The following is a 15,155-nucleotide window of genomic DNA, read 5'->3' as shown; positions in this document are numbered from 1 at the left end:
AGAATGGCGTAAACCTGGGAGGCGGAGCTTGCAGTGAGCTGAGATCCGGCCACTGCACTCCAGCCTGGGTGACAGAGCGAGACTCTGTCTCAACAAAAACAAAAAAAAGACATGCCTGCTTCCTCTTTGCTTTCCACCATTATTGTAAGTTTTCTGAGGCCTCTCCAGAAGCAGAAGCCACTATGCTTTCTGTATAGCCTGTAGAACCGTGAGCTAAGTAAACCTCTTTTCTTTATAAATTACTAAGTCTCGGGTATTTCTTTACCTAAGTGCAAGAATGGACTAAAACACAACTTTAGGGTAAATTCTTAGAAGATGGATTGCTTTCATAGGGCAAACATATGTGTAATTTTGCTTGGTGTTGCCATTGTCCTTCACAGAGTTGTAGCACTTTAGATTCCTGCCAGCAATGTTTAACACAGCTAAACTTGTGTTTAAAAAAACACCCAAACCATCCTTGATAACAGTGAATATGTATTTGCTCCCCAAATTCCAAATTATATTAGAAGGCCCTGCAACAGAAGGATAGAAAGAGAACTAAGTCAATTCAAATATGCAATATAAAAGTAATACCTTCACTGAAAGACCATGCTTCTACCCTGAATTACTATAACACTCACCTGTAAAGGAGTTGCACAAGTATAAATTGTGTTTTGTTGAACTGTCTGTAAATGTTTTATCAAATGATTCGGACCAATGGACCAGCCAAGCTGGGAAAGGAGAAGATAAAACATATCAGAAAATCTAATTATATATAACAGATCTGAGACAGCAGTTTAAACTTAGTGCAACTGTTAAATATATACAATCCTAAAATGCTGGCTGGGTATGGTGACTCACACCTGTAATTCCAGCACTTTGGGAAGCCAAGGTGGGTGGATCACTTGAGGTTAGGAGTTGAAGACCAGCCTGGTCAACATGGTGAAATGCTGTCTCTACTAAAAATACAAAAAAATTAGCTGGGCGTGGGGGTGGGCACCTGTAATCCCAGCTACTTGGGAAGCTGAGGCAGGAGAATCACTTCAATCACTCACAGAGTGAGACTCCATCTCAAAAAAAAAAAAGTTCACACTATGAAAGTAGTACAGTATTAGTACTTAGAATCATTTCGATGGTGTTCTTTTCAAGGAACAGCTTCCAAATGGAGTCATATTCTGAAAGATTAAAAACTGGTAACAAAGCTTGTTTGAATTACAGATTAAAGTAACTCTGAATGAGGGCCTAAGGAACTCATAATTAAAACATATAGACTTGATTCTGCAGGCCTAATTTTTGATGCTCCCTCCTTCTTCTTCTTTTTTTTTTGATATGGAGTTTTGCTCTTGTTGCCCAGACTGGAGTGCAATGGCCGGATCTTGGCTCACTCAACCTCTGCCACCTAGGTACAGGCGATTCTCCTGTCTCAGCCTCCCAAGTAGCTGGGATTACAGGCATGCACCACCATGCCCAACTAATTTTTTTGCATTTAGTAGAGATGAGGTTTCACCATGTTAGGCTGATCGAGAACTCCTGACCTCAGATGATCTACCCGCCTCGGCCTCCCAAAGTGGTAGGATTACAGGCGTGTGCACCATGCCCAGTCAATGCTCCCTGCTTTTTACCCATGTTCAGGAGAGATGAGGCTGGAACAGAACTGGGTTTTAACTGCATAAATTATTGTAATAAATAATACAGTGGTTAACTGCATGAATTCTGGAGCCAGACTTCCTGTACTGGCTTGAATTTATTAGCGGGGTAATCTTAGGCAAGTCATTTAACTTCTCTGTGCTTTAGCTTTGTCATATGTAAAATGAAGATACTAACCATACCCACCTTATAGTGCGGTTATGAGAATGAAAGAAATTAGTATATGTAAAACATTTAGAACCTGGTATATATTTAGAACCTGCCAAAATATTAGCTACCATTATTTTTTCTCCTTTTATATTAATATGCAGGAATCTGAACACTTTTTTGCAAAGAAAAAGGTGTCATTAGTTGATCACTTATAAAAGGGAAAATGACCTAATTTTTCTTACTTTTAAAGAAATAATTAGGTCTCAAAAAGGATAAAACTCAACATGAAAGCCAAATAAGTCAGGAGATAAGCAAAGATCACCAGGTATAAAAATCTATATAAACTGAATATGTATGCAATTATTCATTTATCTGTTTACTTATTTATTTCATTATTTTTTAAAAGATGGTCTTGTTCTGTCTCCCAGTGGCCGGAGTGCAGCTCACTGCAGCCTCAACTTCCTGAGCTCAAGTGATCAGTCCCAAGTTGCTGTGACTGCAGGCATGCACCACCCTGCCTGGCTAATTTTTTAAAAATGTATTTGTAGAGACAGGGTCTCACCATGTAGCCAAGTTTGGCCTTGAACTCCTGGCCTTAAGTGATCCTCCTGCCTTAGCCTCCCAAAGTGCTGGGATTATAGGCATGAGCCACCATGCCTGGCCAGCATTTAAAACACAAAACACTCTACAAAAAAATTAATAATATACAGGCCTATTTTTAAGCAATTAAATTCTTACTCATCTTACCTTCCAGCCAGTTACACTGAAAGTCTTTCCAGCACTTCCTATTGTTATTGTTCTCTCCCACATACCTGGAAAAGTAGCTAAACAGAGGAGGAAAAAAGGTTAAATAACTGTTTTCCAATTAATCTACATTTAGTATAATCTAAAAACATAACAAAGATACATAAATTCAATGAAAATAAGTGTATTATGGTTTAGCCAGTATAGTTATTTCTAGTTTTTTTTTAGATAATGTAACTTTAATGTAAAACACAGATGAAAAGGTTACAACACTGTAATGTTGCACCAAAATAATATATAAATAGATTTAAAAATTTTTAAATTAGTTCTGGGGCAGGAGTGTCAGGGGTACCAGCAGGCAGTGTTCCAGACTGCCTTAAGTGGCAGCTGTCACAGGAGCTGTAGCATTCAGTGTTCAATGTTAGCAGTGGCTGCAGGTTCAATATAATAGTCCAGTGGCAGGGCTTAGGTTATGATCCTGATTATTGTTTAGGCCCCTTTATTTTGCCTATTTTCTGAGTGTATTTCTCCAGGCTTCCTAGAGCAATGGCTCTTAAAATGTGTTCTCACACTAGCAATATCAGCATCACTGGGTAACTTGTAAGAGAGGCAAATCACTGGGCCTCATCCCAGACCTACTGAATCAGAAACTCTGGGGGTGGGACCCAGTAATCATGTGTGCATGTGTGCGTGTGTGTGTGTATGTGTGTGTGTTTTGCTAACAGCTTTATTGGGATATAAATCCCATAAATTCACCAATTTAAGGTATGCCATTCAGTGATTTTTTAGTATATCTATAGACCTGTGCAACTATCACCATAACCAATTTCAGAACACTTTTTTCATCCCAAAAGAAGCCCTGTACCTTTTAGCTATCACTCTTTAATATCCTCATGGCCATTGTGCCTGAATGAACCTTATCAAACACACATATTTTCTCCATAAGGAACATCACAAACTTCTTGCACTTAGGAACACTAGACAGCACTTCAGCACTAGGCTTGGGGGCCATTTTAAGCAGCAAAATCACTGTACAGAGAACAATTGCTTATAGTGTGAATTGAAACAGAACTAGAGTGTTGCCTTGTTTGACCTTGACTGGGAATGTGTGTAGGGTGACTCAAATTTTCCCTTCTCTTCAAATGAAGTGCTGTGAGTATTGATTTTGTTACACATATATTTTAGGGAGTAGGCAAATTTGCAAATACAGAACTCAAGAATAATGCGAATAGGGTGTATAATGGTTTTCAAGTTGATTAATATCTTTAATAAAGACATTGATTCATTCACACATCAAATATTCATTAGCAACCACCAGGTGCTAGGGACTAAGGTCTAGAGGAAACAAAAATGAATGAGATGCAATGCTTCAAAAAATTTAATGTCTAGTGGGGACATGAGACACATACAATGACAATTGTAATACAGTGTGATAAATGCTGTAATAGCAGGAGGCATGGAGGGTGATGCAAGGATAGAAGAGGGTGTTGAGGGTGGCTTTCTGCAGCCAGTAATTCTTAAGCTGAGACACAGAGGACCACATAGGCCATAGCCAGGCAGAGAAAGGGAATGAAGATATTTTGGGCTAAGAGAATGCAGGTAACAAAGGTCTGGAGGTCTAAAATGCAAGAGTTTGTAAATTTTGCTAGACATTGGTAATAACTGGTAAATTACCATTCTGTCACTCTTCTGACAATGCCACCCACAATACTGCTTTTTGGATTCCTCAAGTAATTTAGTTGTGAAGTTCTTTCCATGCAACCCACAAGTTTTTCCACTTGTTTTTCAGAAGCACAAGTGGAGGACCTTGTATTGTTCTTAGAGTGTTGGTACACACAAGGGGAAAATATATGCTCATCTCTGGGAATCTAAGCTTCTGCTTTCTGAAATAATCTGCTCTTAAGCAAGTAAAGTGCCTACTAAAATGTAAGGCAGCTACAGGAATTTCCAAAACAATGTGTAAGTAATTTCAGTCTACCCTGAAATACCTGCTAAATTTGAAACAGTAGGAAAAGTATGTAAATCAGAAAAGTTATAATTTTATTCTCTGTGGAATATAACAAAACCCAAAAAGATAAATGAGAAAAATAGTTAGAATGTCCACTTGAAGAAGGAATATTTTAAAATTTGATATAAATAATTATATCCCTTCTAGTTTTGAGACATTTCTGGTCTTCCAAAATACTCCAAAAGAATGCTATGACACATGCCCCACTTTTCTATTTGACCAGAGAAAATCTAAACTATGTATAATGCAGATTATCACTTCCTTTAAAGTAAAGGATACATCATATATTAAAGGACTACTGCTGCACTTTGCAAATTGATGTAATAGCTGTTTTGTAGCCATTTTGCATCTTTAATGTAAAAAAGACTATTGTATGTGATAGAATACCTAAGTTTTAATGCAAACAAATTGCACTTTCTAAATAATGAAATAGTGTATCCATTTTTTGGTCTTATTTAAACTTTATGGGCTGTTACAACTAAAAAAAAATCTAAGCTCAAAATATACATCTTGCATATCTTCAGTAAATAATGTTATCAGTTACACTTTACCCTGAAGGGCTTAAAATGAGTAGATCTAAATAGTCAATTTCAAGATGATCTAAAGTGATCTTTTGGGATGAATATTGCTACACTGAGTTAATTACAACAAGAAAGTAATTGTTCATGTTAATCTGATTTTCCACTGGGAAACAGTTCAAATGACTTGAGATGAGGTCACCAACAGGATGGGCAATGGTGGACTCTGATGCAATTTAACACATGATAACATTTTGGTGTAGTAAGGTGCCACACCCTGCAAATCTCTGGCTGCCTTCACTGTTTATATATTCCCCTCGAGAAAATTCATTCTATTCCATGTGTCCAGCTACCACCAACATTTTGATGACTGCCAAAAATACATTCCATTATAATTTGATTCTGATGATCAGGCCTATAATTCCACTTGTCCCCAGATATCTATTCTTCTATGTCCCATAGACACCCAAACTCAGCAAATTTAAAGCATGAGAAGCAGGAATTCCCTTTGCTCAGCCCTTCCCTACAAATCTGCTCCTCTCCATATTTACTCTGAATAAAGGCCTCATCACTGCTGAGTAGTTCAGGCTAGAGATCTTAGTATCACGCTTGCTTTCTTTCCACCTTCAAATGCTATACTCTATAATTTCTAAATAGCCCCCATGTACCATCTCCACTGCTAGGTTATCTGATTTGCTTAAGACCCTCCTCTGTGGCTGGCTCTCATCTTTGTAAAAAAAAAAAATCTAGTCATGGAACCAATTCTCCTGTTTTGCTACACCTTTTGCAATAGTTCTCAAAGTAAGCTCACTGGCACTCTGGTAATCAAATTAATGTACAAAATTTTAAAAAATCAATGTTAAGTTTTCTTCCACACAATTTTCTTAAGCCTTTACCAAATACTACCACTTATCTGATAGTGGATGCTCCAATAGTGAAACAGATGAGCATTTAGTAAATGCATATTAATGGAAAAATCAGAAAAACTCAAATGTGTTTATTTCAATAGCTTTTTGTTGTGGACAAGTATGAACAGAATTGTGATTTTTATATTGGCTTCTAATTGTTGAATTTCTGTTAGGAAAATTGCTATTACTTTCAGGATGGAATTCACAATATCACTATTTCATGATGTAGAACACTGTGATCTCATGGTGATCTACCATTAAATTAAGTTTCTTGTTGACCTCCTCAACAAAGTTTCTACCCTTTATCTCATATTCAAAGCCCTTTAGAATCACCCTACTTTTCCACCCTGATCTATGCCAGTTACTACAACACATCCTCATAAATCAAACTGAGGCTGGGTTCTATGGCTTATGCCTGTAATCACAGCCCTTTGAGAGGCCAGGGCAGGAGGATTGCTTGAGTCTAGGAGATTGAGAACAGTCCGAGCAACATAGTGAGATGCTATCTCTACAAATATTTTTAAAAAATTAGCCAGATAAGGGGGTGCAGACTTGTAGTCAAAGCTACTTGGGAGGCTGAGGTGGAAGGATTGCTTGAACCCAAAAGTTTGAGATTACAGTGAGCTCTGCGCCACTGCACTCCAGCCTGGGTGACACAGCAAGACCCTGTCTCTTACAAAAATAAATAAATAAACAAGGCCGGGCGCGGTGGCTCAAGCCTGTAATCCCAGCACTTTGGGAGGCCGAGGCGGGTGGATTGTGAGCTCAGGAGTTTGAGACCAGCTTGGCCAACATGGTGAAACCCCGTCTCTACTAAAAGTAAAAAAATTAGCCAGGCATGGTGGCATGCGCTTGTAATCCCAGCTATTCGAGAGGCTAGGCAGGAGAATCGTTGGAACCCAGGAGGCAGACGTTGCAGTGAGCCGAGATTGTGCCACTGCACTCCATCCTAGGCGACAGAGCAAAACTCTGTCTCAAAAAAAAAAAAAAAACAAAAACAAAACTTATTTACCTTTCTTCTTCTTTGTTTTTAAAATTTCAATAATCATTTACCTTTCTTAAGTGTATCTTGATATTTTACACTTCCTTGTCTAAGTACATGCTAGTTTATGTTTCAGGAATTTAGTTTCTATTTCTCTGTTTAGCTAATTCTCTATCTTTTGGTCACTCCTTTTTTATTCCCCTCAAACAGTTGCTTTCTCTTCCTACATCTATAGCAACTTGTAATATACTATAGGAATAATTATGGCACATGCAACAATTTAATATATAAGCGTATTACATTTCTTATTTTTATTTTTCTTAAAAAAATTAGCCGGGTGTGGTGGTCTGTGCCTGTAGTCTCAGTTACTTGGGAGGCTGAGGTGGGAGGATTGTTTGAGCCCAGGAGATGGAGGTTGCAGTGAGCCAGTGGTACCAGGGCTCAAGGGATCCTCCCACCTCAGCCTCCCAAGTAGCTGTGACTATAGGTACAGACCACCACACCTGGCTGATTTTTTGAATTTCTGTGTAGAGATGGGGTTTCTTCATGTTGCCCAGGCCAGTTTTGGACTCCTGGACTCTAGCAATCCACCCACTTTAGCCTCTCAAAGTGGTGGGATTACAGGTGTGAACCACTATACCTGGTCTAAATTTTAAAATTTATCTATTTCTGCTACATTTTTTAGTCATCCTTCCCTTAATCTTTTCATCTTTCCTCTTCATTTATTCAACAATTTCTTTCTAATTCTCTACCATGTACAAGATTCTATGGAAAATGGGGATGCAGAAGAGACTAAAACAAACAAAATCCCTCCATTACTGTGGTTTAGAATTAAAATATATAGATTCTGATATTTACTATAGAGGAAAAAAACAAAACAAAACAGAAAAAGGACAAAGGAAATGCTGGAGGGAGAGGTCTATCTATTTTCAATGTGATGGTCATGAAAACTGACATTGGACAAAGGCCTGAAGGAGGCAAAGGATATTTGGAGCCAGGTGGATATTTGGAGGAAAAGTGTTTCCAGGCAAAGGAAAGGGAGGTGCGAAGACCCAAAAGTTGCAGCCCAGTTTGTAATCCTATAGTTCACATGGTTTGGACTACTGCAGCAGACACTACGGCATTCATGAGATAGCCTAGTAGCAATGGCTGAATCTCAAGCAAGGGCCAAGCAGCATACCTGACTACCCCTGTAATTTCTTTCTGTTGACTTGGCATTTTGGTTGAGCACAGACCGTCTAGAACCTCTTCAGGCACAAGAAAGCTCCCTGTGTCTTATGTACCAAGTAATTGCCAGATTTCTGCTAAGAAGCCGGGGATATGGGCAAAAGAACTACTACTCTGGTATCATAGCTTTATAGTATGATCCAAAATCTCTTATTCTTTGTCCTTCAAACTATTCATCAATTCACTAAAGTATTGCTCATTTAAATACCATTTTTAAGTGTTCATACAGACAGATACCCATTACAAAGACCATTTTAGATTTGGTCTGGGATACTTTCCAATCAGTTCTACCATATGTGCCCAAACACATTTAGATTTGTGACTCTATATTATAGTCGGTACCTATTTTTAAGTGCTTATTTCCAGAATATACAAGCCATTCATAAACCTCATCGCTGATGCAAAGTGTGTCATATTTGATGCAAAGGTCAGCAATTACTTGCAGTTCCTCTTTGTTATACACCTACACATAATAAAGGAAAGAGCACAGCCAATTATTCAACATGTGAGAAAATGATAGATCAGAAGACTGTGTAAGGAGATAAGAGACTTGTTTACCTTGCCAAGTGGGTTATGTGGAGTATTTAGTATAATAGCTTTGGTTTTGGAATTAAATTTACTTTCCAGTTCTTGAGGATCTAATGTCCAGTCAGAACTAGACCATCTTTTTCCATCAACAGGTTTCTAAGCATGAAGAATGAAGATATAATTTAATTCAATTAAGTCATGTTTACTGTCTTACAAACAATCTAATAAGAAAAAAACATCAAAGAAAGTCATGGCAAAGGAAACTGAATAAATTACCAACAAATGCTTCCCTGGAGTAGGAACAGAAAAAAAAGTAGAAAAAGACTAACAAAGAAGATAAACAGAAATAACCAGGCTGTAGTTCTGCTTAAGAGCCCAAGAAGACCTAAGTCTTATGCTCATACCTGTTAAATGGAAAAATAAGCCCTGTCAACATTAACTGCTATTACTATTCCTTCACAGGAACTAGCTACAACTATGGTTAACATGTCCGATATTCTAAGGTTAGCTGATGATTTTGTGACTCACTTTAGTGTATTACTTATGTTGAAAATATTTAAAAAAGACAACTAGACAAACAGAGACATACAGGAAATCTCCAAATGCAATCAAAGTAGAAACTTTATCATAACAAAGTAATTGGTATTTTCAAGACTTCTTAAGTCTTGAAACTTTGCCATATGAACCCTACTGGCAAACTTACAGATCTCAGGGGAATAAAAACAGGTGTTGCTCCAGCCATTCTCACCATGGGTTCATAGCAGTCATAGAAAGGCACTATTAGTATGACCTGCAATAAAAGCAAATAAGATCACAACCTATCAATCATTTATTCATGTTAATAATACTGTGTACCTACCATGGACTAGGCACTGTACTATATGTTGGGATACAGCAGTGAAAAAGGCAGGCTTTGCCCTTGTGGAGCTAACATCTGAGGGGAAGAGACCTCGGAGACAAACTTGTCCAGGTAGTCTTAATTGGATGCCTTGGTATCTTAGGGAGATCTATAAATAAGCATGCAGTGGGAGTATTTGAAATTGCATATAAAATTTCATATATGCAGAGGTAGATTTACCTGGAGAATGGGACTATCACATTCTCAAAGGGATATTCCAGCCAAAACAATTAAGCATTTCTTCATATTTCAAATTAGAAACTAAAATCTAGAATGTAAGTGATGTATAGGCAGTGACAGACAGCAGGCTATGTGTAAAGAGAACACTGTAATGTTCCCTGTTACAAAGTGCTAATTTAAAAGCATTATCTTGAGAGTAGAAACGTTTCTCTCTTCTCAAAAGCACGGTCAATTTTTGTATTTTTAGTAGAGACGGGGTTTCGCCATGTTGCCCAGGCTGGTCTCAAATTCCTGACCTCAGGTGATCTGCCTGCCTCGGCCTCCCAAACTGCTGGGATAACAGGGCTGAACCACCACACTCAACCTCATCTGTGAGGTTCTCAGGGACTAAGACAACCTATCTTTGTAACTCTAATGGGAAATATAAAACTCAATACAAAGTGAGAGCACAATAAAGGAAAATAAATTGGAGAGGCAGGGCAGTAGAGTGGGAGGAATATACCTGCTACTCTTCGCCTTGATTTCTTCACTTCTATGATATGAACAATTTCCTCTCTCTCTCTTTTTTTTTTTTTTTTTTTGAGAGTATTTATTGAGTCCTTACTATTTTAGGTGCTGGCAATAAAGCTATAAAGTTCTCCTAGAACTTACATCCTACTGAGAGAGGCTTATAATGAACGGAGAAACAAATAAGGACATTAGATAATTTCAGATAGTAATAAATGCGATAAAGAAACAATAAATAGGTCAGTATGATAGCAAGTGACATGTATGTGGTTTCAAAATACTAGATAAGTTGATGAAGGAAGAAAGAATAGAGGAAAGAAGGCTACGGGCTAAGCCTTACAATACTCCCAACAGAGTGCAGAGAAAGAAGCAACAAAGGATTAACAATATTGAAGTATGAGACAAAATTATGTTATAGGATTAAAGGAGATTATGTATATGAAACTGTGAACTTCCTTGACATGTTTCCTTAAACATCTTGTCTGGCACAGTGGAGGGAATCAAAGTTGTAAAAGAATAACATAACACAAAGCAGATAGCAGCATCTTTCATAAAAGTGGAATGATAAAGGGCTATGAGAGTTCAAAGAAAGTTTACAATATAGATCAGGATAAATACTTGTTCTTCAGTCCCAGTTTAAGCAATGTCTTCCTGGAGCTTTCCAGACTTAGCAGATGTGATTGCCTCTTCCTTTTGTCACTACCATAAGTTATACATTCTCCACTATTGGCTAACACACAATGTTCCTCTTAATCCATTTGCAAGTCTGTGTTCTCTGCTAGACAGGGAGTTCCTTCTGCACAGAATCTATTTTTTAAAAAATCTTCTATCTCACAGTACTTAGCATATATTGGATCCTCTGTATTTTGTGAATAAATGAAAGAGGCAAAAGTATTAAAGCAAGGGTATTGGAATGATAATGGGAAATACGGGTAGAGATGACTGAGGTAGGTGCCAAAAGTTGGTTATACATCACAGTACTAAATAGCAAAATCATTTTACCTTCCTGTTATATTAATACATCCTCAGCCAGGTTTGGTGGCTTACGCCTGTAATCCCAGCACTTTGGGAGGCTGAGGCAGACGGATCACCTGAGGTCAGACCAGCCTGGCCAACATGGCAAAATCCCATCTCTCCTAAATATAGAAAAATTAGCTGGGCTTGGTGGCGAACGCCTGTAATCTCAGCTACTCAGTAGGCTGGGGCAGGAGAATCACTTGAACCCGTGAGGTGGAGGTTGCAGTGAGCCAAGATCGCACCACTGTACTCCAGCCTGGGCAACAAAGCGGGACTCTGTCTTAAAAAAAAAAAAAGAAAAAAATCTTCATATGAGATGGCTTATACAATTACTGGGCATGCAAAGACATTAATCAAAAACTTGTAGACCAAGTTAAGATTAAAGGTTATTTTTGCAATGAAAACAAAAGATTCTTTTTCCCCAGCAGTGTTAGTCCCTTCATTCTGCCCTTATTTAAATAGGCTATAAAAGTAAGAATAAATTATATGCAAGAAAATGGATGAATCTGACAGACACAAAAATAAATGAATGGATCTAGACCCAAGAGTATATATACACTGTATAATTCTATTCATATCAAGTAAAAGAGCAGTCAAAATAAGTCTATGGTTATAAAAGACAGAAGAGTAGTTACCTCTGGGAGAATATAGACTATGAAGAGGAACAAAGGAGCTTTCTGGGTACTGGAAATGTATTATATCTTTATCTGGTTGTAGTTACACAGCAATTTACACAGTAATTTATCCAGCTGTACATTTAAGATTTGTAAACTTTATTGTACATGCATTATACTTAAAACATAATTAAAAATAAAAAGAGAAAACAGCATAATATAAACAAAAGATTCAAAGGTGGGACAAATGATAATTGATTCAACATAGGTATTATGATAATGTTAACATACTTACTTCATCTCCCTCATCAATTAATGCTTGAACGGTGTTAAAAAGAGATCCATATGCTCCTACTGTCACAAGGATTTCTTTATTTGAATCGATTTGCTTTTGGTAAAGCTTTTCATACAGGTAGGACAGAGCTTTCACAAGTGATGGATGGCCCTGTTGGATTAAAAATAAGAACAAAACCTTAAATTTAAATATGGGACTTATTGTTTGAGGTAATATGGCTCTAAAATGTAAGGATTTTTAAAATTTGGATTTGATGTTTATAATTACCCAAAGAAAATTTATGTTTTTTAATGGCAATGAATTTTTAAAAATTTACTGCATTTAGAGGATTCCCACACTATTGGTCATGAAGGCTTGCTAATGATTAAAACTTCTTACTAAATAAAGGATTTGGGATTATATAATTTCAAAGTATTTGCTTTGAATAAAAATGAACCTTTCATATTTTTTGACAGTAATTAAATCATACTGAAAAGAATTGGATTTGTTTCCCAGTTAAAATAAGTAAAAAAAACCCATGTTAACTGTATACCCCCTCCTTGGCTCTTCCTGATTGATGGAGAGATGATTATACCGACCAATGGACTAGGGAGAGAGAACAAAAACAAATTCACCAAAGACACGAACACTAGTGTTGATGTGATAGCGAATGTTAGAAGGAAGGGAGACGCTACTCCCACTGATAGTCAAGAGAGCAGTGGTTATCCAAGGTAACTACTTTCATAGGTGAAGTGAAGGGATTATGAAGGTATAGTCTGAGGCAAGTAGGGGGTCTGAAGACTCCTGGATTAGCTCTCCCTAAGTTCTCTTCTAGGTTCTCTCCCCTTCTTTCCTTTTCTTTCTTCCTTTCCCTTTCCCCCTCCTTGTTTTATTTGGTATTTAAGTCAATATTTCTTGTTGTTTTCTGTCCAGCATCTACCTCCTCATTTTGCTTCTGAAGTACCATCCTGATTTTCTATCCCCTGAGAGTAAGAGTGCAAATGCAGGTCATGTGCCTTTCTTTGAAAGCACTTTGAGCTCTGGAGCAATAAACTGAGTCCCTTTGAATTTTACTTTAATAGCGGGTCTAACAAATACTAGCAAAAGGAGATCTGAAAAGCAACTGTAAACACTATAGACATTTCTTAGAATGATAAATGTTTGTGCTTTTAAAATCAAAAATTTAAATACAAAAATAATTTATGCTTCATGTAATACGTAAAACTAGGCAAAGATGTGTAAAAAATTACAATCGCTCCTCAATATTATTTCATTCCCATCCCCTGAGGTGACCGATGTCCATAGCCTAGTGATAGTGCAACACCACTCTCAGTGCTTATACCAATATAAAAACACATAGACATGTACATACCTATGTATTTACAAAAACTAGAATATACACATTAATAAATAAGTGGGTATGGTTGTGTTCTAATAAAACTTTATTTACACAATCTGACAGATTGGACCCATAGGCCATAGATTGCAAAACCCCGCTATAGACCAATTTGAGAAAACTGACAGAGACGATATTTAGTTTCTGAAAATCCATGAACATCATTCCAATTTATTTAGGTATTGCTTGATTTCTCTCAGTAATGTTTTATAGATTTCATTGTACAGATCTTGGATATATTTTAAAAAATTTATTCTTAAATGTTCTGTGTTTTGGGATACTACTATAAATAGTATTTAAAAAATTTTACTTTCTAATTGTTCATTTTAATATATAGAAATACAACTGATTTTTGTATATTGGCTTTGTGTCCTGTGACCTTGCTCAATTCATTTATTAGTTATAGTAGGCTTTTTTTTTCTTTTAGAATTCCTTAGGATAGTCTATGTACACAGTCATGTTTTCTGAAAATGAGTTTACATTTTTCTTCTTTCTAATCTATGTATCTTTATATCTCACAGGGCTCCAGTACACTGATGAATAACAGTGGTCAGACTGGACATCTTTGCTGTCTTTTCAATCTTACTACATTATGTGCATTACAGGTGTAATCTGTAGGTTTCTCATAGATTCCTTTGATGAGAGTGAGAAAGCTCCATTCTATTCCTAATTGGCTGAAAACTTTTATTATAAATGAGAGTTGAATTTTGTCAGATGTGTTTTCTATATATACTACATAAGATGATCTTTTTTTCTGATAATATAGCATAATTGCGATGATTAATTTTTGGATATTAAAACTAACCTTGCATTCCTATGGTAAACCTTACTTGGTCAGGATGTATTACTTTTTATATCTTTATACACAGGGGCACACACACTCATGCATGCACACATCTGGATTTGATTTACTAAAATTTCACAATTTTTGTTTCTATGTTCATGAGAGATATTGAACTGGAATTTTCTTTCTTTCTCTGGCATTTTTAACATCAGTTTTTGTATCAGGGTAACGCTGAAACTAATTTTATGAGACCAGCATTACCCTGATACAAAACCCCCGATTAAGAGGTCAGACAGAACCATTAGGCATTTCTTTATTTTTCAAATTACACAAATTGTTGATCAATAAGTAAAAGTTTTCCATCCTGCTCCATTTTCTGAATGTGCAGAATTGGTATTATTAGGTTGGTGCAAAAGTAATTGTGTTTTTGTCATTAAAATTAATGGAAAAACTGCAATTACTTTTGAACCAACCTAATAGTTCTTCCTCAAATGCCTGACAGAATTCACTAATAAGCCATCTAGGTATTGTGGTTTATTTGCAGGAAGACTTTAACTACAAATTCATTTTCTTTTGTTTTTTTCTTTTTTTGAGACAGAGTCTCACTCTGTCACCCAGGCTGGAGTGCAGTGGAGCGATCTCGGCCCACTGCAAGCTCCGCCTCCCAGGTTCACGTCATTCTCCTGCCTCAGCCTCCCAAGTAGCTGGGACTTTTTTATTTCATTGAGCAGTGGTTTGTAGTTCTCCTCGAAGAGGTCCTTTACAGCCCTTGTAAGTTGGATTCCTAGGTATTT

The 15,155-nt window shown here is 36.9% G+C and overlaps 1 protein-coding gene across 3 annotated transcripts in view; it reads right to left on the bottom strand.

The window, feature by feature from the left end:
- Window positions 1–15,155, bottom strand: part of CCBL2 (cysteine conjugate-beta lyase 2) — a 62,443-nt gene that overhangs the window by 15,914 nt on the left and 31,374 nt on the right. For all 3 annotated transcript variants that reach the window (XM_011956059.1, XM_011956061.1, XM_011956060.1), the window contains 6 exons: window positions 12,203–12,352; window positions 9,395–9,481; window positions 8,722–8,847; window positions 8,506–8,626; window positions 2,524–2,600; window positions 621–710 (listed from right to left, as the gene is read on the bottom strand). In XM_011956059.1, the coding sequence (XP_011811449.1) occupies window positions 621–710; window positions 2,524–2,600; window positions 8,506–8,626; window positions 8,722–8,847; window positions 9,395–9,481; window positions 12,203–12,352 (651 nt within the window). The remainder of the gene's footprint in view (window positions 1–620; window positions 711–2,523; window positions 2,601–8,505; window positions 8,627–8,721; window positions 8,848–9,394; window positions 9,482–12,202; window positions 12,353–15,155) is intronic.

Source organism: Colobus angolensis, unplaced genomic scaffold (genome assembly GCF_000951035.1).
Source record: "Colobus angolensis palliatus isolate OR3802 unplaced genomic scaffold, Cang.pa_1.0 Scaffold41, whole genome shotgun sequence".
Lineage (NCBI taxonomy): Eukaryota > Metazoa > Chordata > Mammalia > Primates > Cercopithecidae > Colobus > Colobus angolensis.
This window is presented reverse-complemented; position numbering and strand designations above follow the sequence as displayed.